The sequence below is a fragment of the Cryptotermes secundus genome, unplaced genomic scaffold (genome assembly GCF_002891405.2).
Source record: "Cryptotermes secundus unplaced genomic scaffold, Csec_1.0 scaffold94, whole genome shotgun sequence".
In the NCBI taxonomy this organism is placed as follows: domain Eukaryota; kingdom Metazoa; phylum Arthropoda; class Insecta; order Blattodea; family Kalotermitidae; genus Cryptotermes; species Cryptotermes secundus.
The window spans coordinates 714693-740727 of NW_019737391.1; the positions used below are offsets into that span (position 1 = coordinate 714693).

Consider the following 26035-nt stretch of genomic DNA (forward strand, 5'->3'; position numbering starts at 1 on the left):
GAACTCTGCGTTCATCTCAGAAAATAACAGGGGGCTTATGTCTTCCAAGGTTATAAAGAAAAGAAACGATCATGGGATTGTTCTGACTGGAAGAGATTATGTTCAATTGGATACGGTACATAACATAGCAAAATTGCTGAAGCATAGTGTTAGAAATTACGTGTCGCTGAAACCAAAAATGAGACTAACGAAAAAACTTTTGTCAGAACGCCCTAAATTCGGCTTGTCAAATAAAATAAATTTACATGACAAACTAACCGATAGGTCTAGAGTTCTAGAATATGCAGCAGTGTAGTCTGGTATATGTTCTCTGATGTTTCGGGAGAAATGTACCGCCTCTATCTTAGGGATTTCTTGTACCTTGAAGACAGAGGCGACAAGTTCCTGCGAAGTCACACCCCTCAAGACAGCGGTCTTCATAGTCACCACCGTGGCAACCTCAGCATGTTGGTATTTAGTGAATATTTAAGTTTACATCCTGACAATTCGTTTTGGCTTTTAATTTAATTAATCCGAACCTTTTCAGATTTTATGATACCGTGTCCCCCCATAAAGTAATTACATATATTTACGTGCCCTCCCTTCCGAATGCCTTCTTGTTGTTGTTGTTCATCATCTTCCTCTTCTGCTCTATCACCTATTTTCATTGAGAATTAATCTGGAACTACGGATCTTACAGTGAGTGGGTAGGACTCCTTGGAAGGGGAATCAGCCCATCGCAAGGCCGTTACCTACACAGGACAACATAGACAGACATTAAGCCCTCCAGTTGGATTGGAACCCACGATCCTAGTGTTTGAGCGGGCGGTGACATTTTATTCCTTAGGCCACGCGGCCACTATAATCGGAAAATATCTGTCATCTTCAGATTCAGGATATTAATTATTGGTATCCTATTTTAACGAAAATTGAACTTTGTCTACAAATTGTAGTAGAACTGTCCAAAATGAAATTTGACGAAAATTTGATCAGCCATTCTTAAGCGATTACATATTACGAGAGAGACCGACGAAGAAACCTTCGTTGCGAACGCGCCAATCAAAAAAAGAACATGGATAGAATTAAAATACCGGAAAAGTGAGCATAATTGAGAAAGGCATACAAAAGGATAGGTAACATGGCGAAGCTAATGGGCGTTTTTTCACTTTGTTACTTACAGGTATTTTTCTCTTCTGTATGAATGACGACCAACACGTTGTAGAATTGGCTTCTATAGTTTGTATGTTCCAGTTAGGACAGTTCTGTGCAGTGATTTTTGGAGAATCGATTAATTGCCTTATGCTTTAAGAAACTGAAATGAAGAAAATTGGTAACAGTAAACTAGGATTTGAAATTTAGTTTGTTTTTTTTAGTACTTGGGTTTTATCTGAAACACTTGTAACTTCACTGATGGACAGCTGTTGGAATTTCAATGTTACAGTCAGTTTAACGCATGAGGCACCACTTTTAAACAAACAATAAACGGTTCGATCAAGAGTGACATCAAGGAATCTCTATATGGGTGACGAATCGTGTTTTACTTATAAGCATGTCAGTTCATTGGAACTCGTAGAACAGCATTTCGACCTGCCATCTAGTTAGCATCTGGTACTAAAATAAGTATCCGTTCTTCGCTCGGGATGTGGCTGCTTCCATTTTCATTATCACATATATATAAGCGAAGGTAACTTTGCCCCTGGACTTCCTTAATTACTACACCACGAAGACGGGTGGAGGATATGAAGGTGGAGTAGAGAAAAATCTCTTGCCCTTGCCGGGAATCGAATCCAGGGCCGTCGAACTTGTAGTTTGTCACTATACCAACTGAACTACCCCGGTTCCTTACTACAAATTAATAAAATTCGTGTACGTCTTGTGTTTGGAAGTTTATTAAGTGGACCTTCAGTGACATAAGGTAAGATGCTCTTCCAAGACTTCACTTGTCACTGACATTTAATTCTGCTAACCCATTCACTGACGGTGTTATATTATCTGTGACTTGACTGCGTATGTAAAAAAAAAGGCAGTGATTTATTTTAAAATCTGAAATAAAACTTCTGCTGGGATGACAGAAGTCTCTCATTTTATCACGTTGCACTTCTTGTGAGAACATAGCAATAGGCGTCATGACTTAGCCAACCTTCCTTAACTTTTTTCTTTTCTAGTCCGAAACCAAGTTTGCGAAAAAGAGAAGTGAGTTATGAGATTTCACTGCCCGATATTCTTCTTTCTCAGGAAAGCAATAAAAAGAGACAACACAGTAGCCTTGACTTAGCATTCACCCCCCTCTCTGTCTCGAGGTCGGTGTGTGTTTCCCTCATTCTAAAGCCCTTACTTAAAAGGCTGACGTCTGCAACACCAAGTCTGTTTCTGATTCTTCAACGAGACAAACCAATTTAAACTCATCAATACCACCCCTGCCAACCTCCTAGGATTCAACCGGTAAGCATAGAGAGAATGCAACCCGAAATTATGACGGAAAAAGGATATAACGAAGGTGAAAGACCATAATCTTTTGAAAAGTATAGAAAATAGTGGCAGGAAACATTTTTTCCAAAGTTGAATAGCGTGTGTTTTGGTCAGAAAGAAAGCTTCGAGGGGCTATCAAGTGACGTCTGTAAAAACACACACGGCGACAATGTTGCACATAATAACTAAGGAAGCTTTCTTCTTCATAAAGATAACTGTCATTTCACACGTAATAAAAGAACTACCATTCATCGTAACCCACCCCTGCGAACTAACCTGCAATGCGTTTTATTATTCTGTGTTCGTTGGTGGTCAAGACGTTGGCGATGCTGATAATGAGTTACATAATAGTAGCAGTTGCTGTGTCAGAGTTTCGGTCTTTTATTCAGAGATAATGAATGGGGACATTGCCATCTGCGATATAACTCACGAGGAGTTATTGGAAACAATCATATACACGCAAATGATGTCCTCATTGTTATAAATCACAATGGTATTGCAGGTTTTCGTGTTCCATCGGATGAGGTTAGCTCTTTCTAGAGGACCCAGTAAAGTAGGTGTCTCCCATTCCCTCACCTGAGGATGGAAACAGATCTAGTTTCCGAAAAAAAAATGTGATATTAGACTACCAGAGGACAGACAAAGCCAAGAAACCCAGCAATCCCGAATGTTGCACATAATCGTCAGAACCCTTTAGAATCTACAAGAAGAATCTAGTCCACAGTTTCACATCCTGTGCCTTTCAGATGTGCTTATCCTTCCTTTTACATCTGGATATCCAAAATGATCCTCTCCCATGCAGGTTTTCTGACTAAAACTTCGTATTACTTTCTCACCTCTCCCCTGAATACTACCTGCTCCACCCACCTCACCTGCCCAAATAATATCACCATACACATGATGAACTGTACAGATTATAAATTGTACTGTGCAAATTTCTACAATCTCTTTGATACTAACTCTCTCTCAGGTCCAAATATACTTCTCTGCACATTGATCTCACACCCTCTGAATCTATTCTCTTCCCCTAGTGTGAGAAGCCAAGATTCATACCTGTACAAGATAGGACAAATTACAGTTTTCTGTATATCATAAAAGTTACATTGTTAAACAGGTGATGAGGAAGCAAATTCCTGAGAGATAGCAAGCATTCCCCATAGTTGATTTGCTTCTACTTTCATGAATTTTGGTTTCCCCAAACACGAGGTGGTAGCGGAAAGTTCAAGGACTGTTACTGTTGTAACCGCTTCGGTGAAAGAAGATGAGAGGAGGCCAAGGTCACACTTCCGCAAGCCTATTGCATCAGTCTGCCCCGTAACACCGCGCTGTGAACACATTGTTTTTACATGAGTGCTTTTTCGACTTCATGTTTCATTTTGTCTGGGATGGACGGCAAAATCGAGCAAAATGTCTGCATCAAGTTTTGCGTGAAGTTCGGTAAATCCGCTACCGAACCCCGTGAAATGTTTCTTGAGGCTTTTGGAGAACATTCTTTAAGCCGGACAGTGGTTTTTGAATGACATTCACCTTTCAAGGCCGGTCGAGTGTCAGCTGAAGATGACAAAAGTTCAGGGTGACCAGACAGAAAATGTTGAAAAAATTCGAGAACTGATCAATGATGACCATCGCCAAACAATCCATGCGCTCGCAGTCACTGTTGGTATCAGTTATGGAGTTTGCCAGGAAATCTTAACAGAAAATTTGAACATGCGCCACATTGCACCTTCATCATGACAACGCGCCCTCCCACACGTCCCTGAAAACCACAGAGTTTGTGACTAACAACAACATAGTTATCGCTCCCTATCTTCCCTACTCACCAGACTTAGCCCCCCGTGATTTCGCTTTCTTTCCCAAATTGAAAATGAAACTGAAGGGACGACATTTTGAAACAGTGTCTGACATCCAAAGGAAATTACAAGTGGTACTTAACAGCATTAAGGAAAATGTCTTCCACTGTGCTTTTGAGTAGTGAAAAGAACGATGGGATTGCAGTATATGTTTCCCAAGGAGACTATTTTGAAGGAGATGGCAGCCAAGATTGAGTAAATTAAACCAGCAATTATTTTTTACCTAGTCCGGGAACATTCCGATAGCACCTCATATATGAATTTACAAGAGTTTCAAGAAATTCAATAGCTACCTTCATATTGTGAGTTATTCATAAATCCTCTTAACTGATTTTTGTTAAATGCAGTGTGCATTTAGTGATGCTAACTAGTTCTGAATTAAGACAGAGAGGAAGCAAACTTGAGGAGGGGACGACAATTTTCTGCATGTGGAAGATTGAATAAAATTACAATTGATGAAGAAATATTGGTCATATTAGAATTATGTCAAAGGGCATTGCTACAAGGCTAGGATAGCTACATCTAAATGAAACCGGTACCTGGTCATAACTTTTTAAAAGTTGTTTCGTATTCACTTTGTGAAATAGAAAGGTTAAAGTCAATTACAGGTGAATGAATGCAATCATTAAAGATTGTTCCTCAGTAACAAAGGGATCCAGAGATACTTCTCATACAATGCTATGATTATTTAAGGTTTTGGCATTATATTTAAGAAAGTTTTCATCTTTCTTATTTCTTTCACTTTCATTTCTGTCGGTCTTGGAAGCATTCTGAATGAATTATTTAAACCCCTTTTTAAGTGTAAAATTGATTATAAAAATATCACAACTTATTTCTTTTGTTGCAGATGTAGATGAATGTGCTTCAGCTCCGTGTCAGAATGGTGGCACTTGTGTTGACTTGGTGGACAGTTTTAGATGTATTTGTCCATCAGGTTGGGAAGGCAATGCCTGCCAATTTGGTAAGTAGAATATATTTAGATTAAATTAGAGATTAAATGTGTATGTAATATGTGACTTTCTTTTTTCATGCGACAGTTCTAATTTTTACTTAGTCCTAAGTTTACTCTTAACATTAATTGTTCTGGCTTTGTATTAAACTTTTCAAACTATTTGTATGGAGTGTCAGGTGTCTGTGCACACAGTCCCTGCTTTACTTGACCTGACTTTTGAAGTACAAGGGAGTTAAAATATACATAAAAAAGGGGCACGACTTGTCAGCTCCAGCTTCTAAGAACATCAGACCATCAAAATGTTATTTTAATAATTTATTATAATTTATGCTGTTTTCAGTTTCTATAAAAAAATCACATTTAATAGCAGGGATTTTTTATTTCAGATCTGATACTATCCCAAACTACATTAAAAATCACTTTTTAACTTTTAAAATATTGGCTAGTTGCACTTATCTCACACCTAAAGGGTTGGTGATAAATCAGAACAGAGCATTGGTGGAATGGTAACTGTCAGGGCTAATAGAAATACAGTAAACCCTCGCTAATCTGGTTTAATTCAGTGGGTGGGGGAGGTTATCTGGATTATTGAAGCAAAAAGTGGCCCTAAAGCCCCCCCCCCCAAAAAAAAACTTAGAAAACAAATAATTGGAAAATAGAATGATAAAAAGACAGTACATTTATTCATTGATAGCAGACTCGGAAGTTACACTTGTTAATACGTAATATTGCAGATTTGAAGAAAGTGTCAAGTTTTGTCTGAGCAGACAAGCGACTTATCTGCCATATGTCTTTTAAAATATATACTCAACCGCATAAAGCATTTTTTTTTTTTGCTCCAAATTAACTGTAACCGGTTTAGCTAGGGTTTAAAGTACTTGAAGAAACCAATTTGTTCACTCTGAAGCTTTCATGAACTGCCCTGGAATTAAATCAAAATATCTATTGATATGTCAGCAGTTAACTGCCTGTTCTGTGGTACAACATGTATATACAAATTCCCTAGTACCAAATATGCTCCAAGTAGTCAATTTCTGCTTAAGCATATTGCTGTTGGCATGTAACTGAATGTCTGTTATCATTAATACAATATGGTTATCATTAACATAATAGGAGTAAATAGCAGTAATTCCACCAGTTATGAAATTAAGACAGTTACTCAACACATGTGCACACACAAGCCATTCTTCCTGCATTCAAGAGGAGAGGAAACCTGTTTTCAGACTTCACTGTTACATTTGTGAAGAAAGTAGAGACAGGTTAAATTTTGTGAAAGCTTGCTGCAATTCTGTTCAAAATCCTTAAGTCTTCCCATCTCACGTCTAAACATATAACAATTCAAATACACACACATCTGTCAGTTTACGTGTTGTTTTGCCTCGGTGTGAATCTTGGTCCCTCACATTAAGGAAAGAACGCAGACTGAAGGTGTTTCAAGCCACATTGCTGAAGAGAATATATGTGGGGAGGAATGCTTTCTTAAACCCAGAATTATTACAGTAAAATGAGCTTCTTGGTCACTTTGGATTTATGATTTTGATCTCATTTATTGTTAAATGTTCGTATTTGTTAAGATTTTATTATTTTTTGTGATCCCTTTCTCTCTCCCTCTCTAAGGGTGAAAGTTACATAATGAGGAGCTTTATAATTTATTCTCTTCACGAAATATTATTAGGGTCATAAAATCAAGCATGATAAGATGTCAGGGCATGTGGCATGTATGGAGGATACAAGAAATCCATAAACAATTTCAGTTAGAAAAGCAGGGTGTTTGGCATACCCCAACAATTAAAAGCTGAGGATGTAAAAAATATATCAGAGGGCCTCACATTTTGTAAAATTCTTTGTGGTTCCATATCAGATGTTGAAATTCTTGTCCAGATAAGTGATTATCAGCATTTCAAGAATGACTCTGCTCCATGGAATTAGGTTATGTTTCTGTTTAAAACTCAGAAACTGAATAGCAAGTTTTACTGATGTTATTTCATCCAGCCATATCATAGACTGTATAAAATAAGTTGGTTAATATTTTCAGATGCAGATGAATGTCAGGGAAGACCTTGCATCAATGCATATTCATGCCAAAATCTGGTTGGGGACTATCGTTGCAAATGCCAAAAGGGCTGGGCTGGAAAGAACTGTGACCATAACATCAACGACTGTGTGGGGCAGTGCCAACATGGAGCTACTTGCATTGACTTGGTCAATGACTACCATTGTGCTTGTCAACCAGGATACACAGGTAAATACTACAATTTCTACAGGGTTACTTTGATTTTCTTTATTATGAACTTTAATATTGCTCTATTGGTATATTATTTTTTACATTTCATACACATCAGTGTACCAAAGGTCAAGCAGATGTGCAAACTTCCTCACTTGTATATTTTGATTCGACTACATAAGTCTGTCTCCCCATATCTTGATGTGTATTTCTTATAAAATAATTACTTCTGAATCAAATCCAGAAATAAGTGTGGAAAATTCTAAGATGAGTATTATAGTCCAAAACAATTAAATCAGCTTGTATGAATATTAATCGAGAAATAATTCATAATGCTGCAGATCCACTCAGAGCTATTTTCAGCAACAGTGGGATAGTAGACCTTAGATTACAAAAATAGCATATGTTAGAAACAGTGGTTCACAAAATTTCTAGCACTTTTCAGCATATTCATTGATATCATTGGTTTGAAGCTTATGTGACAATGCAAGGTCAACATTTCAGTGCTGTCCAACGTCATTATGTACTCGGGCACAATTCACTGATGCCTCTGGAGGTGTGGGTGCCACCACACCACCACCACCACTACTACTACTACTACTACTACTACTACTACTACTACTACCAATAATAATAATAATAATAATAATAATAATACAATTTTTCCAAAATATTTAACAGTACTCAGACGTTCAAAAATGTCTCTTGTCTTACAATTTGAATTAATATTAAAAATCGGCTCAATTATATGTGGTTATGGAGGGCGCCAGAAAAATGTACCACGGGCGCCGTGTTGGACAGGGCTGATTTAGAGCATCTGCTGTAACAGGTATAACTGTTACTTCATGTCACTGGAATGCCATAAGAACACTATACCTTTAGTCAATTGTTGCATTATTTCTTGACCAGAACTCTTTTATTACTAACAGTGTTTGTTTTTACAAATGTTTAACGTAAGGTCTACTGTCCTACTGCTTAAGTTACTTTCATAATAAAAGTTCTACTACCTGCTGTTGTCAAGAACATATTCAGATGGCTGTAGTTCATTACTGAAGCGCTTCTGGAGCCATGTTTATATAAAATGTTCTCACTGTTTGGCCTATAGTACTCACCCTCCAATTTATTGTGCTAATTTCTGAGACATTCTGTATAAGTTGATAAAGCATTATTACATAAACCAATAAAAATTATACCATAAAGTGATGTTCCAAATAAGTATCTCAAAATATCAATGATCTGAAAGGAAACTGTTGTTTTCACAGGTCGTGACTGCCATACTGACATTGATGACTGTGAAAGCAATCCATGCCGTAATGGGGGAGAATGCTCAGATCAAGTGAATGGTTACCGCTGCATATGTCCTGTGGGGTTTACTGGTGACCAGTGTGAGGTAGGTGAATAGACTGAACTGTTATTTTTCTATTTAAAAATATGAACCAGTTGTATAATTGATCTCATGGTCAGCACACAAAATTTTCACATCTTGTATGATATCTTAGGTTCTCACAAAAGTGATTCTTTTGGGATATGATGCTTTGTAACTTGGTAGTTAGTTACCAGCATCCTTCTATCCTGCAGATGACAGCAGTAAATTATTCTGAAACATGATTCCCATCTAACAGGTTATACAGCCTCACATCCTATGTACAGATTATCCATTCTACTACCATCCAACACTTTCAGGATTGTGAACACATCTGTGCTACTCATTGCAGAGTCTTAGCACTTTATTTGAATAGTAAAAATTACTGACATCTAGAGAGACCAGCACACAAAATTTCACCATCTTTACCCACTGACTACTACATAGACTGCCATGAAAGCCTCAAGTCTCATATAAATCTGTATAAAAGATTATATATTTTTTTCTGTTTCACCTGACCGCCTCTAGTGGTCAGAGTTCCTGGCTACAGATCCAGAGGGCCGCGCCATAGCTCAAGCGGTTAGTCGCTGGCTTCCCACTGCAGCGGCCTGGGTTCGATTGCGGGTCTGGTCAAGTGGGATTTGTGGTGGACAAAGTGGCGCTGGGGCAGGTTTTCTCCGAGTACTTCGGTTTCCCCTGCCAATCTTCATTCCACCAATTGCTCCACAATCACCGTCACCTATCATCTGGGGCTGGTACAATGGGCCAGAACTGGTCGCAGTACAAGGGACTTAGTCCCACCCCACTAGCAATAAAAAAATTCCCTTCTTAAAATTTCTTGCACAGATGATCCTTATTCAGCTCATTAAGAAATTCCTGGCCCTTTTAGTGAACATGGAGGGTCATCACTGTATTTTAAAAAATCCACAAAATTGACCTTTCGTTAGCGAGCTCAAGTCAGCTAACATCTACCTTAGATCCATTTTAATACTACCATATCTACATCTAGTTTTTCACTTTAAGTTCTCAAATCAAATTTGCTAATGCAAGTATCAGTGCTCATATAATCATCCTCAATTTAACCATCCTATATGATACTACGTTTAGAGTGAGATTAGGAAGCTTCTCATTATGTAATTTTCTGCAGTCATGAATGTTTCCCCTTTCTTAGCTCTAAAAATTCTCTGCAGCATTTTGTTTTCAAATCCTGAATCGTTAAGTTCTTCCCTTAGGGTGTAGATATAAGTTGAGAAGATTCTGAAGTGAAGAGCAGTAAGCATTTCACACATTCAATCCATATTTCATTTCATCATGAATAATGTTTTTTTCTTTCCATTAAAGGAATCTTATGGCATTATTAGATATCCAGTCAGTCATGCTTAGCTAATTATTTCCCTTTAAATCTCTTTAATTATTCATCCCATATGTAAATATAAATTATCCTTAGAAAATTCATAGCCTTTTAATGAGACAGTATGGTATTATGCAGACTGAAAATGCTAACGTCATTCTCTGTAATGGTGTCAGTATGATTCATGATGTAAAAGGATGACACTGAATGATCACCTTAAGTTACATCTTACTATGTTGTGAGAGATATGAGATCATTCTTGTCACTTTTAACCTCTGCTGATATTATTTCCTGTGATGAAAATAAGTGAGATTTTCAGAAATATCTTCCTAGATTTCACAAAAGACATTTCAAATATCAGTTTTTATTCATGCTCACTTCTTTTTCCCCAACAAATTTGCTCATTTTGTAACGCTTCTTTACTGCAAATGAATATTAACCATTTTTAATAAGATAATCTGGATAAAACTATATTTTGCATCTTTCAGGTGGACCATGATCACTGTAGTCCAAATCCGTGTGAAAATGATGCTCCATGTTTTAACACACAAGCAGACTATTATTGTCACTGTCCTGAAGACTGGGAGGGAAAGAACTGTAGCTTGCCTCGACTGCAGTGCAGCAGCCCTCCGTGTGAAGGTACAGTTAACTGATATTTTACTTATAGGAAGAATACTTTATTTGAAAGCTTAATAAGAACAGATGGACTTGGCAAATCCCAGCTTATATCAACAAATGTATCTGTAAGTTACACTGTCAGCTGTTTTAAAAAATCATTACATTCATGGAGTTTGTCACTGGTAAAGGATCACTGATGAAAATATTTTTTGTGAATGCTAGAAGACCAGGTATGTGGTTCTTCAAACAGCTGAATATTATCTGTTTATGAAAGGATTCATGTGTATCCCTTGGCAATGCGCTCCCAACATTTTTACAAATTAGGTACAACCAACAATAAATTGAACTTTATATAGTATTGTTGGGATAATGAAATCAAGAAAGTTATGATGGGCTGGACTTATAGTTCAAATGGGAGAAAAAAGAAATACCTACAGAAATTCTGGAGAAATATCAGGTAATGTAGCCACTTGGAAGACTAAGGAGTTAGAGGGATAACAATAAGATTGATCTTGGGGAAATAGGTAGTGAGGATGGTATGTGGATGAAATTGACTCAAAATTATGTTCAAGCAATATTTGAGTATCAAAACTCTGGATTAAATTACTCAAAGGTTGTTCAGTCAGTCAGATGTAATTAATCGGACAGCATAAATGAATTACATTTTTGTCAGGTACTCAAATTGTTGTTACCTTCAGTTGGAAGTTTGATCTTTTCTGAATGTTAATTCCATAAATTTAATGGAAAATTTATAGTGAGTGAAATATAGTAAAAATTCAGAAGTTCATATGTATTTCCTTCCATTTTAATCCCATGCATTACATAAGATGGCCAATAACATGAAAGTACACCATACGAATTAAGAAATGAGGGATATGATTCATAATTCTGCTACATCATAAATAAAGGTGTAAATCCTATCAGAAATATTGTTTTAACCCCCTTTTAAGAGGGGGTTTTGTTGCATAGCAGGACCTGAATATGTACTGTCTGTAACATGCTAGTGTCCACTGTATGCATCCGTTGACTGGAACATACTCTAGGAGGTGGGAAATGCTCTCAAAACACTCAGACTTGTAAAAAAAGTAAAGCTATTCCTGTAACAGGCTGTGAAGGCCCATAGGGTTGTGAGACGTTGAGGCTCCCACATTATCTAGACAATTGGCTCAAAGATGGCTGTGAGGTTGTCAGCCTTATGTGCTGGCCGCGCTTTACTCCCCAGGAAAATTGTTTAATTAATTCCTGGTACTCATTTCTGTTAGAGGCTGAGTCGACCCCAGGGTCATAGTGCGGCTGGAAGGATTGAAAAAATCCAATGACCTCATCAGGACTTGAACCCACAACCTTCCGGCTTGTAGCATAGCCCCTCAACCAACTACGCTACTGCGTACCCCTCTCAACCTTGTTATAGCCCTCAAATACAAGAAATGCGTAATATATGGGTATGATAATACTCTCTGCCGCACGCTTGTATTCACTATACCAGTACGATCATATTTTCGAAGGGTTAAACACTGAAATGTGCATAGTGCTTAGTTAAAACAATTGTATATATTTTAATATTTTCTCTTTATTACGGGAGTAAATCGTTCATTTACTTGGGCTAATCTGAAGATTTAAATTTTTCAGTTTTTATCAATTCCTCCTTAAAGTGCTTGGATAATTTCTTGAAACTGATCACAGTACTTTACGCCTTTTCTCTCAGTAAGCCACTTGCATCAGCGTTATTATTCAATGCTGCCATTTTTATATGAGTCATCTAACATGGAAGTCTTTCTGTCTATCGCTGCCTTCAAAAGTATCATAAAATTATGTAACACCATAAAATATCAATAATTTAAACTTTGTTCTTAAAGTGAGATGGGTGAAATTAGTTAAATTTATGCAGATACCTAGACGGGTGAGAAGTGAAGGTAATAAGCAACTATAGACAATTACAAGAGCTATTTCACTGAAGCTGAAGGCTCTGCTGTCCATCACTGGACACAGTCTTCAGCCAGTTGATAGATTTTTGTACATATAACTGTGCGTTCACAACAAAACAGGTTACGTAGTGCCAAATGATACGTTAAGAATGTTGATCCATGGCATATTTTACGATTCTAGTCAAACTTCTGCTTGAAGGGACTGAAGAAAACCATGAAAACTCTTGTAACAGTTGATCTCAAAACTAAGATTCAAACCTAGATCCTCCTAAATATGGAGCAGGAGTGCTAACCACTAGACCATATGTCTGGTTAGTAAAGGTACAGGAAAAGCAGTCACAAGTACAGTATGTGAATAAGAAAATAAAAAAGATGCAAGGAATATTACATACAATGAATACAACAACTGCAAGATTGTAATAAATGGAAGCTGTTAACGTGACACATACTTATTTACACATTATTAGAGCTGTTGGTTACATAAGTGGCAAAAGTGCAATAATAAATTTCTATAACACATTGCAGTGGTTGATAGCTGTACAGTTCCAGCACCATCTAATGCAACTAACAGTGGAGCAGTGTTAGTCTCTTCAGGAATTTGCGGAGACCATGGGAGCTGTGTCAGCCAACCTGGAGGAGGCTTTAGATGCTCCTGTGACCCAGGCTACACTGGGAAGTACTGCCATGAAAGTGAGTTGCCTCTGGAATTGCATCTACAGTTACAGATACACAATTTCTGTGCCAAGTGCTAAACAATCTTGTAAACATTTATCATACTATAGGAAGTAGTCAGATGAGGAAACATGAATTTTAATGTAGTATAAACTTATATTACACAAATAATCATTGAGAGTAAAAGATTTATTAAAAACTTGAAGTCTACGCAATTGGAAAGTAAATTTGTAATTTCTACCCTGAATCACTTCCCTCCCTTTTTTCTTCTTTTACATAATTTTAATTTGTGTGTTGCCTATCCATTGCAGATATCAATGACTGCAAGCTGAACCCCTGTCAGAATGGAGGTACATGTGTGGATAAAGTTAATTCTTATCAGTGTATCTGCAAAGAAGGCTGGGAAGGTGAAATCTGCGGCATCAGTATGTACTAGATCTATTATACAGTTCTGAGTTTCATGATACCCAGATAAGATTATCTTTCCTGGATTGTGAAATTTTAAAGAATATTTCAGAACAAGTTTTCCTGGAAAACTACTTTAGTCTGGAAAAGAGACACACTTCTTGAACCTTTCACTTGTTTAAACCATTTAGAAGTGACGTTACTAGAATCATTCTATAGGAAATTACATAAAGATATATCTGTATGGTAAACTAAGCTTTAAGTATGTGCTCTTTACCAATATTTCTCTCACATTTTAACAGTGTGCATTAAGAATGTTTAATGAATAATATTGTTGTGAAATTATTTGTGAAGAAGTACAATTACCCATGGTTCTTCCATATTATTTGTTGTTATTATTATTATTAGAGGGGGTGGGTTTCCCCTGCACTTAGACCAGTTATTGGTTCATTGTGTGTCATCCTTTAATTTCTACCGTCGCCATACCCTACTGGTACTGGTGCGTGCTATCAGCCCTGTTCAGCCAACGAGGTCAGCCCTCGGTACCTGATATTTCCCCCCTCTACCAGAGGCACTGGAAACTACTTGGGCGGGAAATGTGTTGCCTAATTTTGCTCAGAGGTCTCCTAGAGACATGAGGATCTTTTACGTGCTGTAAATCTACGACACGGGACCCACGGCTTAAAGTCCCTCTTGGAGGACTTGTTCCCTGAATTTTTCTGCCCTTAAAAATTCCACGACCTCCACCGGGTTTGAACCCACATACCTTGAGTCATGAGGTGGGAAAATTACCCCTAGACTACGGAGGCCGCTTGGTTCTTCCATATGCTAGTTAAGCTGTTTGTTTCAGAAATGTGGACTGATTTTGAAGCTACTTGGAAGAGAGTCCTTCACTTTTCCTCTTCTGATATAGCAAAAGAAAACCTTGACGAAGATATTAGTTTTTGTATTAATAAACAAGCTTCAAGCACTAATAATACAGAAGAATTTAGTGCTGCTACTTAATAAAGTTCCATTTATTATAGCTGTCATAATTTCAGGTGTTTCTTACAGCATTTAATTTGTAGTGGAACTAATGGCAGTTTCTTCAACCAGAACATTAAATTAGAGGAAAGATATTAACAAAACATGTAACAGAATTACAGTGACAAATTGCTGATGATAATGGCAATGTTCGCATGGCCCCTGGTCCCCATAAAAGTGACCGTATGGGAATTGGGTTGTGTAGAGTCCTTATAAAAAAAACATTTCCTGTTATAAAAATTACAACTGAAGGATGCTGTAATTAAGGTATTTTAATTTGTACGTGTTGTAACTCGGCAATAATAAAGTGGCTTCCATGTTATGTAAGAATGACTCAGTATGTGATATGATATTATGTACAGTGAATTAGAATTAATCACAAAGGAAGTACCATTAGGTCTAGTAGTTGGAATACAGGATACCAGGTTCAGTCCTGATCATTGCCACTAATTAAACGCAATGTTACAGAGTCCTTGATTATCTGCTCAGCTGGAAAAGAAATAATTTGCCATTTATGAAAAGGGAAGGTTCTTTGCTGTTTACTATAGCCAACCACCAGATTCTAACCTGTCAACTGAACCCATTCCATGTCCACACACTTTTATTTCTTTACGATCCACTTAACATATTCTTTCATATATGTCTGAGTCTTCAAAGTGGTCTCTTCCCTTCAGGTATCCAGGTACAAGAAAAACTATGCATTTCTCATATCCCTCATACATGCTAATATCCAATTTCATCCTCTTTGATCACCCTAACAATAATCTGTGAAAAGTAGAAATTATGAAGCCTGGCATTATGTTCTTTCTTCATCCCTTAAATTCTTGTGTCTTATACCCAAATAATGTATTTTCCACTTTACTGTAAAATATTTTCAACCTGTCACTACCATTCATATTGAAAATATAAAATAACAAGAGTGTATGTCATTTCATTTATGATGATAACCAGTCACCTGAAGACAGAATTGGGCCTGTATGTTATATGTATCTCAGACACTGGATGACAGTGATACAGGTATATTAAAGCTATTTTGATATAATGTTTCACATGGTTATAAGCACTGATCCCACCTTGCAGCAGTTTAAAAGTAAATTCTGAGTTAACATTTCATAACATGACAAAACTATTTGTATCACAAAAGCTATTCATGTAATTTTACAGATAAGGATGAATGCTCCCCCAACCCATGTCGGAATAATGGGAGCTGCACAGATAGCATAGCTGATTTCCTGTGTACGTGCCGTGATGGATGGAAAGGGAAAACTTGTAACCTGAAAGACAGTCACTGTGACCGAAGTACTTGCCGCAATGGTGGCACCTGCCAGGATTTGGGGGACACTTATGTGTGCAGATGCCCCCTCGAATGGGAAGGCACTACATGTCATATTGGTGAGTTGCGGGAACATTTGTTGAAATCTATTACATTACCAAGAAAATTCAGTTCATAAATTTCACTAATTATAAGATTTATAAGTTCGGCCAGAGTTTTTCAGCCATTTGGAACTGAAAATGAAAATATGTGAATATAGTTCAGATAAAGAAGAACAGAAAAATAACTGTATTTCACAGCTCATAGAATTTCTGAACTTAATTAAACTGTCTTAATTACATTAAATGCATGCGCATAAGAATGTGAAGTTCCTATTATTTTAAAAATAACAGAAGAGTAAAATAAAATATTGAGTTATTAAAGTATAAATTATTTTGTGCTACAAGTGAGATCAAATTTTTCCACTTTTAGGGTTCTGAAAAAATGACATTGTTTGGGATCTTATTATTGAGCTGCAGATGGATGTCCTTTAGATTTACATACAGACATCAAGGTTACATACACTGACAGATCTTAAAAGAAAATGAATATGAATTCATACAACTTGAGACCTTTCCTTATCACTGCTTTTAACTTCCTATAATCAGTAACAAGATGCAGCATGTGAAGTGGAAATAACAATGACAGGATTCTCTATAGGGTCTTTCAACTTTTGTGTGGATATAAAGCTTTCAAAATTAACCAATTTTTATTAAGCAAAATGATCCATTAACCAAATTTTTCCATTCTGTGTACTGGTACTGTATAGATATTCCAGTTCATTTGTAAGAGAACAAATCTGTAATGTTGTAAAGTATGTTACATGTTATGATATTTTTCTGACAACCAAACAAATTTTCCTCATTTTATGCACAGGTAGAGTAGAGATACTCCAGTTCAATGATAAGAATATAAATTTATAATGTTGACAAATATGTTGCATGTACTGATATTTCTTATGCTCCTTTTCAGCCAAATCACATGCATGTAAATCTAATCCTTGCCAGAATGGTGCCACATGTGTCAATACTGGTGACTTCTACTCATGCATCTGCAAAGAAGGCTTTGAAGGCCAACACTGCCAACATGACATAAATGACTGTAATCCACCACCATGCTTTAATGGTGGGAAATGTGTAGATGGGATTAACTGGTTCCTGTGTGAATGTGCACCAGGATTTACAGGACCAGACTGCAGAATTAACATTAATGAATGTGCTTCTAATCCTTGTGGATTTGGAAGCACATGTGTAGATGGCATTGGCAAGTTCAGCTGCGTCTGTCCACCTGGACGTAAAGGTGTTCGCTGTGAAGAAGGTAAGCATTACTTTTAATGGAATAAACTATACATAACACATTATATCATTTCCTAGGACAGTGTTTCTCAACCAGTGGAGCACATCCCTCTGGAGGGATGGCTGACTGGGTGGGGCATGGGGTCTCAAAAATATGAACTTCCATTAATAATTAATATATTACAAAAATGTACATAATTGTGAAAATAATTTTTTGTAAGGTTTTATTTTTGCTGTGACTGGACTATGGTCTTTTGACAAAATTTCAGATGAAATGAAAGATATAGAAGGTTGTGAACTGCTGTCCTAGAACATATCCTGTTATTCAAATTAGTGTTTGAACTGGTGGTCTGCAAACTGTAGTTAGTGTTATAGTATAAAGAGTCAGACAAAAATAATTATTGATTTTAAAAATGAGATAACTGAAAAAGACCTTTATCATCTTTACAGCATCATAATATACCTCCAAGCATTCATTCATTATTTGAAAAGGTTGTCCACAAAATGGCATTCACCACTGTGTTCACAGTCCTCTGCTTGCATTTTCACATTTCCATTGCTGTCTGTAGTTTGTCTGGCAGTGTTCTCCCAACTTCAACAAGTGCCATCATCCGTAGTTATTACTGTAAATACTCCTTCATGCTCTACTGTGATACAAATGGCAGTACATTCACTTCAGTCATCGAAAGTGGCACCACTTTTAAAACTTGTAGTTGTGTTTGCAAGGAACCAGGATAACTCAGTTGGTGTGATATTCTCTTCTCCACAACATCCAGACCAGTTCTGGGGCCCATCCACCCTCCTACCCAATGGGTACTTGGGGCTCGCTCCTTAGGAGTAGAGGGGCTGGGGCATGAAACTGACCATTCACCTCCATCTTGTACTGAGGTTAAGAATGCATTGAGCTTTACCTTCAATCCCCAGATTCATTGCATAGTGTTCAATTCAGTACAGGGACAACATTACCTTATCACTTTACATATTTTACTGTGTAAGTTTTCAAGCACATTCTCTGTTGTTTTAGTGGAAGAAATGGCATATCTACGAGGGGCATGTCTATGGAAAGGACAGTATTTTGCGAACAATGCCACTTGGCAGCATGACTGTAACACATGCTCATGTGTAGCTTCTGCAGTGAGTTGCACACAAGTGTGGTGTGGCTTAGGGAATTGTCTTGGTCATCCTAACCTCACTTTGGGCTCTACTGTCTGCCAGTCAAATCAGGTAAGTGCTGGAACAGTGGAATGTGCTACACCTATTTCTGTACTTTGAGAGTACAGTTCTAAGTCTGAAACCAATGAAAATTTTACAAAGTAACACACATAGTACACCAGTGTAAGCAACAAATATGGTGACTTCTCCTGTCTTACAAAGACTACCAATTTTAGCATACTTATGAAAGATCTGGTACAGGAACAGAAAAATAAGTCATGCTCATATAATTCTAACCTATCTAGCCCTCATTTCTGCCAGCAATGTTCAGTTTTATCTTACTGTAATTATATGTAACACGAGCCATTCCAACATACCAAAATCATAATATGGCTTACACATTTTGAAGGTCTTATGTTCAGTCCTGTGCCCATAGGTCATCTATATTATCATGGTTTCCTTACACACTTCACGCAGTTGCTGAAAGAGGACCTTAAAATAAGCTACAGCCTTTTCAGTCATCATCACATTAAACTGACCATAGTCTGTGCAGCTGTCAGAGTGTGGGAACCTCCCGCAGCGCATGGAAAACAAGCAATATTTATACATCACTTTCAGCCCGGTCCCCTAGACACCAATGCTAGCAAGCACTGGCTGGGTGCAGCCTTGGAGACGTAGTCCACGCTGCAGGCTGCGGCGTCCAAGCTGGCCTCGCGCTGGCAGGGTCGGCTGTTGACTGGCGCTGTTACTAGAGAGTTACGGCAGTGGCGGCTTCATGACATCAGCGTAGCTACGATGGCTCTGACTTATGGACTGATGGTAGCCAGTTGGAGGCCCGCATTTTTATACCATTGCCGCTGGGCAGAGTTGGCGATGGAGCTGCAATTATGAGTGCTGATTGGATAGCGCTTGTGTTGGTGTGTAAGGGACCGGGCTGAAAGTGATGTATAAATATTGCTTGTTTTCAGTGCACTGTGGGAGGTTCTCACAAGAGCATTGTTAAATAAATTAAGAATCAAAATAACTTTATGGCCTAATACAGTACTGGAATAGTACCTAGGGGAAGTAGTGGTGCACTTTCAGATGTGAGAAGCAGCAATAACAAGGTGGAATTTCAGATTGTAATTGGATAGTCTAATTTTTCATCAGTGTTTCTACAGATTCATGTGCATGCCACCCCCCTTCCCCCCTCAACAAGTGTAGGATTGTGTTTCTGAAGTTTGACAAATGAAAGATAAAAAGAAGGAAAGGTCAATGGCATTATAAATTACATTTTGGTGAAAATCTACGAAAGCAATAAAATGTGATGTAAATGTGTATTCAGTTTAAATAATAATAATAATGATAATAATAACAACAATAATAATAATAATAATTCAATTCAATTCTTTATTATTTATGTGCCGAGTCAACAGCTGCAAGGCCAATTACAAACACAGCACATTGTAGGTACAAGTAATTACATTATGGACAATCACAACATAAAGTCAAAGACAAATTACATGCAAGCACTGGAGGAAAAGCACATTAATGCAGAAATGTAAACAACAACAACAACAACAACAACAACAACAACAATAATAATAATAATAACAGATTTGAAAGCAGTTTGAATTATAGAACTTGACATATTTTGCTCAGGTGTGTGTACCATCACCTCGTGAAGCATGCCTCACACCATCCTGTGCACCATGGGGGGAGTGCCGTGATTTGGAGAGTGGAAAGCGCGTGGGACCACCCTCATTACCTGCACCTCCAACCTGCTGGCCAAACCAAGCAGTACTCAGCAACTCTTGTGCTCGACTTACATTGCTGTTAGACAAAGCTCAGCTCCCACATGGTGTTACCACTGAGGGCCTCTGCATGGAACTTCGTCATCTTGTGGCCTCCCATCAGGCATCCATCAGTGCTTCTCATCGCCTTGTCCTGCTTTGTGATTTGAAGCAAGGCTACAATGATACACTTGAAGTTACCATGGTAATTAGTACTTATTATATGGTTTCCTAGTTTACTGCTTCCAGCATAATCTGTGCATTGACCCAGGCTATGCTTCCTGTCCTCTCTCTGTTGGCTTGAGCACGTAGCTGGGAATATCATGTACTAGTTATATAAATATCTATTCTATTGATAATATGGTAGACATGTATATACTGTACCATAGCCATTACAACTATGACCATCTAATTTCAAGAATAAATTATTTCTCTTGTGGGAATGGTGTTGTTACCAGAGCTATAACTGAGCCAGGGCAATCTAGGGTGGTATCCTGGTACTTTTTTGAGTGGAGGAGCACTGACCTGGCATGTGTTTTGAAGGATGATTTGAAACAGAGTCTTTATAGCCTGTTTAATTTCCGTCTGCTTGGGTCGAGGTATCGGCTTTTCTAAATAGCCATGTGCATATAATTTATAACAATTTATTTCAACTCGAAGTATATGCTTGGCCGTAGTTGGTACATACAGAGGGTAATACAGGCTGCCTAGGTACGCTCTCTAAAAGAAAACAACCAGTATGCAACTACATTCTGAATCAGACCCAGCTAATCAATTTGAGGCTTATAGGTTTAATCTTATGTAAGTAAGACCACTTACCTCCATCTTTCACCATGAGTAAGAATGTTGAAGCTGTACCTACATTTTCCTGTATGTCTTCATGATGTGGTGCTTAATTAATTAAGCACAGGGACAACTTTATCTTAAATTTTAACTTTTTTAAATTGATTATTAGTAAATGTAAGACATATTGTCTTAGATTTGGGTAAATACTCCGGTCTAGAAAACCGAGATTAACGGCTGTGGGGATCCACTGCGCTGACCACGTGACACCCTCTATCTGCTTAAGTTGGCACTAACTTCACCGACAAGCGGCGGTCGCTTGGTCAGTATAGTTCACTTGCAGACTAAAGCCACAAAATTATTATTAGTTTGGGTAAATGCAGTAGATAATTATTAATATGAGCATAACATTCTGCCATTTCAAAGAACATCTACTAATTACTTACAAATTTATGTGAAATCCACAGTCATCATTGTCACCTACATCAGGTCCAGAAGAAAATCGAGCAGTGATAGAAGGGATCCGGGTCCTGGGAGAATTTATCAGCCGGAAGCAAACCAACCTATCAGCTCTCACGTCTATTGTGGAAGTAAAAGTTGAGACTGCACTCATTAGTGAGGAAAAACAAGGTAAACCTGCACATTCTGAACACAGTAGCTTGTTTGTGACATTCAGGTCTCTGATAGCCCCCATTTATTTCATGTAGCTGCCTTGCAAGTCTAAACCTTGTGTTTCAGAAGGAATGTATTTACAAGCACGATATAAGTTACCATTCTTATGAGGCAATTTAAATTACTATTTTGTCTCATTACTGGCATTAATATTTGAAAATATATATTTTATCATGAAAACACAAAACGTCTGTTACAGAATTACAGTTACAAAGTAAAATTTATGCTTGCAGATAAAATAACACAGTAACATAATTATATATATGTGTGTGTGTGTATTTTCTGGGCACAAGGACTAACATTATTTACAGGAGTACACAACTAGAAAATATTTTGCATTGTTTTCCACCTATGCGTTGCACACAGTGGAGAACCAGTCTTGAAGCACTACACGAAGTGGGTCATGATGCATCTGCATAGTAGAATCTATGGATTACTGAGTTTTTTGGCTTACCATCATCAGATATTCTAAAAACTGATCTGTTCCTGTTCTTAGGTGAAAGGATGGGAGACATCTACTCTGTGGGGTTCATTAGAAACAGCTATCTCAATCACAGAATCAGAGAAAGAAGTTCCGTGGATTATATTCCCACCCACTCCTGCCAACATTACTCTCAAGCAGTTATTTTCCCAACATCAGCATACTTTCCTGTATTCCCACTGAGCTGTCTAGCCATTCGGTTTACCGTAAAGTTGACGGTGAAAGCCTTCACTGGCTTGCCACCTGCTTCTGCTGGTTTCTTGCTTGGCTTTCTGATTGACCATGAAGATGGAGTTGATGTGTTCCCCAAAAATACTCATTTGCTTTCACCAAGCCACATGGCATCATTCTTACGAAGATGGAACACTTCATATATGTAACGCGTTCACAACTGACTAAACAGAAACCTGCCTGTATTGAAAAATATTCTAATCCTGTGTCAAATGGAAACTACTCAATGCTGAAACAGAAAAGGCAGTTAGTGACAGAGGTTATCTATTTCTAATGGACCTATCACAGTAGGTGCCTCCCACCATTTCACATTTCACCTGAGGATAAGTTTCTTGGAATACAAGATTTTTTTTATTGTTAATGGGGTGGGACTAAGCCCCTTATACTGCGGCCACTTCTGGCCTATTGTACCAGCCCCAGATGATAGGTGAGGGTGATTGTGGAGCAATTGGTGGAATGAAGATTGGCAGGGGAAACCGAAGTACTCGGAGAAAACCTGCCCCAGCGCCACTTTGTCCACCACAAATCCCACTTGACCAGACCCGGGATCAAATCCGGGCCACCGCAGTGGGAAGCCAGCAACTAACTGCTTGAGCTATGGCTCGACCTTCACCTGAGGATGAAAACATGTCCAGTTTGCAAAAACCTACTTTTAGAATATAAGATGATAAGCAGAGTCCAAAAGCTCAATAATTCTAAGTGTTATACGCTATCATCAGAACCCTTTAGAACCGACTATTGGAACCTGTATGACTGATTCAGTTTGTAGATTGAAAATACCACAGGCCTTGTAGTTAAGAAGAGGAAAGGAGGAAATATTCAGTGTGCTGTGTTGAAAAAGCAAACAATTTATTTTCAGGTAATGGATATTTAATAGCACTTATCTGCATAATTCTCATCATCCTGTTTGCTGTCGGTGTTGGCGGTTTATATTACTGGCATCAGATGCTGAGACGAAGACATGGAGCAGGATCTCTGGCAGGTTCAACTTCCGTAGGAGGACCCTGTCATCGGCACCATGATGATGAGAAGTCCAACAATCTGCAGAATGAAGAGAACTTGCGGCGGTATGCAAACCCATTAAAAGACGAAGCTGGGTCAGCAGTGATGGGAGGTACCACAAGTAAAGTCGGACCTGGAGTAGGACCAGGTGTTGAAGGTTCCGGAGTGTCGGATCTGCCACGGGTTAGTGTTGTAAGACCACTGTCATCCACTGCAGGCCCTGGTGAACCACTAGGAACAGGGGGTGGAGCAGAAATGCTGGAACTGATGGATGATGCTGTAACGCCTGGTCTGGGGAAGAGCATGCCCAGTCAGAGTTCTGACCCTCAGCCTCGCCTGCACTCAGCGCATCGAAGTAGCCAGATCTTGCTCTTCAAAGCACAGAGTCCAGATGTTAGAAAAAACACTGCAGCCACATTTGATGATGCAGGAGCCCATAAAGACTTCGCTAAACGTATCATTAATCTCAAGGTACTTCCACCAGTGCAAAGGACGTTACAACCTCCTCAAGGGGAACGAAATGGTGGAGGGGGTGGTGATGTGCTTACAGTGATAGTGTGAAACACGTACATGTACCTTCATAATAATGCTTACACAATTGCCATAAAAAATAAAAGTTTTAATTTAAATATGATTTACTATTTACATTTTAACTTTATTTTCTCATTGTGCATTTGGGTTAAGTGCAATGTTGTCAAAGTTCAGAACTTGCCATTTTAGTTTATATCCATCATCAATTAATGTTTCACAACCAAAAGATGAAATAATGAACTGTCATGATACAGTGACGATAAATAAAAATACTGATATTAACTGATTATGTTAGTATGGCTTGTATTTAGAAATAAACATTTCCTACAGACTAGAAAATAACATCTACTTGGCCCATATTTCAGGATCTTAGTACTTGTGATTTTTGCATATAGACACCTAACACAATGTAACCTGGCTTGAAATGTAACTATTCAATTCAAGAGTCAGTTGCAATATTAGACTAACATTCCTGGCAGACACATCAACTAAGTAAATGATCTCGAAAGAACAATAGCCATGTGAATATTTCAGTGACGAACTGGAGGATACAACCAACGCTATTCACAGAACAGTGCATTGTGTGATATCACTTATTGTATTACACTTCAACTTGGCAGTGACAACTTAAGTGTGGCTGTTAGTGCCTCATGCAGACATTAGTGTTGCAGAAGCTGAAGATAGCCAAGATGTTAGCACAAGAGACAGTTTCTTTAATTCATTTTTATAAGATTTTATAAATGAGTTTCATTGTAATGTAGTTGTATAATTTGTATATTTATTTGATTTGTTCCTGATATTCTGTGTGAGATTGTCACCAACTTTATATATTATAGTGTATGGAGTTATCACTACTCACATTTATGATCAGTTTGCGGATCCAGACTGACTTTGTGATGGTTAGAGCTCGGAATAATCTAATGAACATTCTGTTGCACAATCCCTACAAATAGATCTCATGATATATATACATGAGCTACCACCAAGTAAAAGAAAAAAATTCTTAATATTGTTGATGACTGACCATTACCAGTACCAAATATACAGAAACACACAAGGTAAAAGCAGCAAAATGTGTTGCAAGCTGTAAAAAACTGTATGAAGATGTAAGATGTCAGTCTTTTGCCAGTAGTACAAACATATATCAGTCTGTCCGTCCGTCTATCCATCCACCAGTGGTGGAAAAGGCTTCTGATGTTTTGGAGAAACATATGCAGTCCAGTTCATACTCACTGTTTCCCATATAAGCTAACCTTCATCCATTCTCCTCACTTCTAACCTGTGTCCAGAAGCAGTATGTTCCTCCAGAACATATGCAGTCCTCTCCGTCACTGCATGAGATCACAACTTAAGCCAAAAAATCAGTGTATTTATAAGTTACATACGTGTTTCCTGTTACAATATGTATACTCATGATTCATCGCAGCGTTGTCATCAGAATGAGCCAGGATAGTCAGTGAATTGACTGGGTGTGGGCTGGATGACCAGGATTTGATTCCTAATAGCATCATGGATTTTTCTTCGCTATCTTGCTCAGGATGGTTATGATGTCCATTCCCCCCCCCCCAATCCAATGGACGCAGAGGGTAGCCAGAGCATGAAGCTAAGCTTCATATAGTGCTCAGTCCTAGAAAGCATAGGGCTTTATACCTGCACTCTCTATATGCCTTCATGGCATAATGCTTAAGCGTAGTAATGGCTTTACCTTTATTTTTAAAGACACGTGGTTTAATTGAGCCGGGATAGTGCGGTCAGTATAGCAACTAGCTGGACGACTGAGGGGTCAGAGTTGGAGTCCCAGTGAGGTCAAAAATTTTCATTTCTCCATGTCATTCAGACTGACTCTGGGGCCCACCCAACCTCCTATCCAGTGGATACTGGGGGCTCTTTCCCTGGGGGGTAAAACGGCCGGGGCTTGAAGTTGACCACTCACTTCCGACTAGTGTTGAGGTCAAGAAAATGTGGATCTATAC

At 38.1% G+C, this 26035-nt stretch overlaps 1 protein-coding gene and 1 long non-coding RNA gene across 2 annotated transcripts in view; one reads left to right on the forward strand and one right to left on the reverse strand.

The window, feature by feature from the left end:
• The window catches only part of LOC111870270 (protein jagged-1b), a 330686-nt gene extending 304890 nt beyond the window's left edge, over positions 1-25796 (forward strand). Inside the window, exons 8-19 of the mRNA XM_023862401.2 lie at positions 5146-5259; positions 7286-7492; positions 8737-8864; positions 10677-10827; positions 13257-13421; positions 13715-13828; positions 15996-16223; positions 17116-17460; positions 18463-18662; positions 20232-20567; positions 21613-21775; positions 23389-25796. Of these exons, the coding sequence (XP_023718169.1) occupies positions 5146-5259; positions 7286-7492; positions 8737-8864; positions 10677-10827; positions 13257-13421; positions 13715-13828; positions 15996-16223; positions 17116-17460; positions 18463-18662; positions 20232-20567; positions 21613-21775; positions 23389-24092 (2855 nt within the window). The 3' untranslated portion in view covers positions 24093-25796. The remainder of the gene's footprint in view (positions 1-5145; positions 5260-7285; positions 7493-8736; positions 8865-10676; positions 10828-13256; positions 13422-13714; positions 13829-15995; positions 16224-17115; positions 17461-18462; positions 18663-20231; positions 20568-21612; positions 21776-23388) is intronic.
• LOC117282772 lies at positions 18669-21693 on the reverse strand. The gene is made up of 3 exons (XR_004513633.1): positions 21592-21693; positions 20399-20539; positions 18669-19469 (listed from the first exon to the last, which is right to left on the reverse strand). It is a non-coding gene; the product is annotated as an uncharacterized LOC117282772 (long non-coding RNA).
• Positions 25797-26035: the final 239 nt, after the last annotated feature.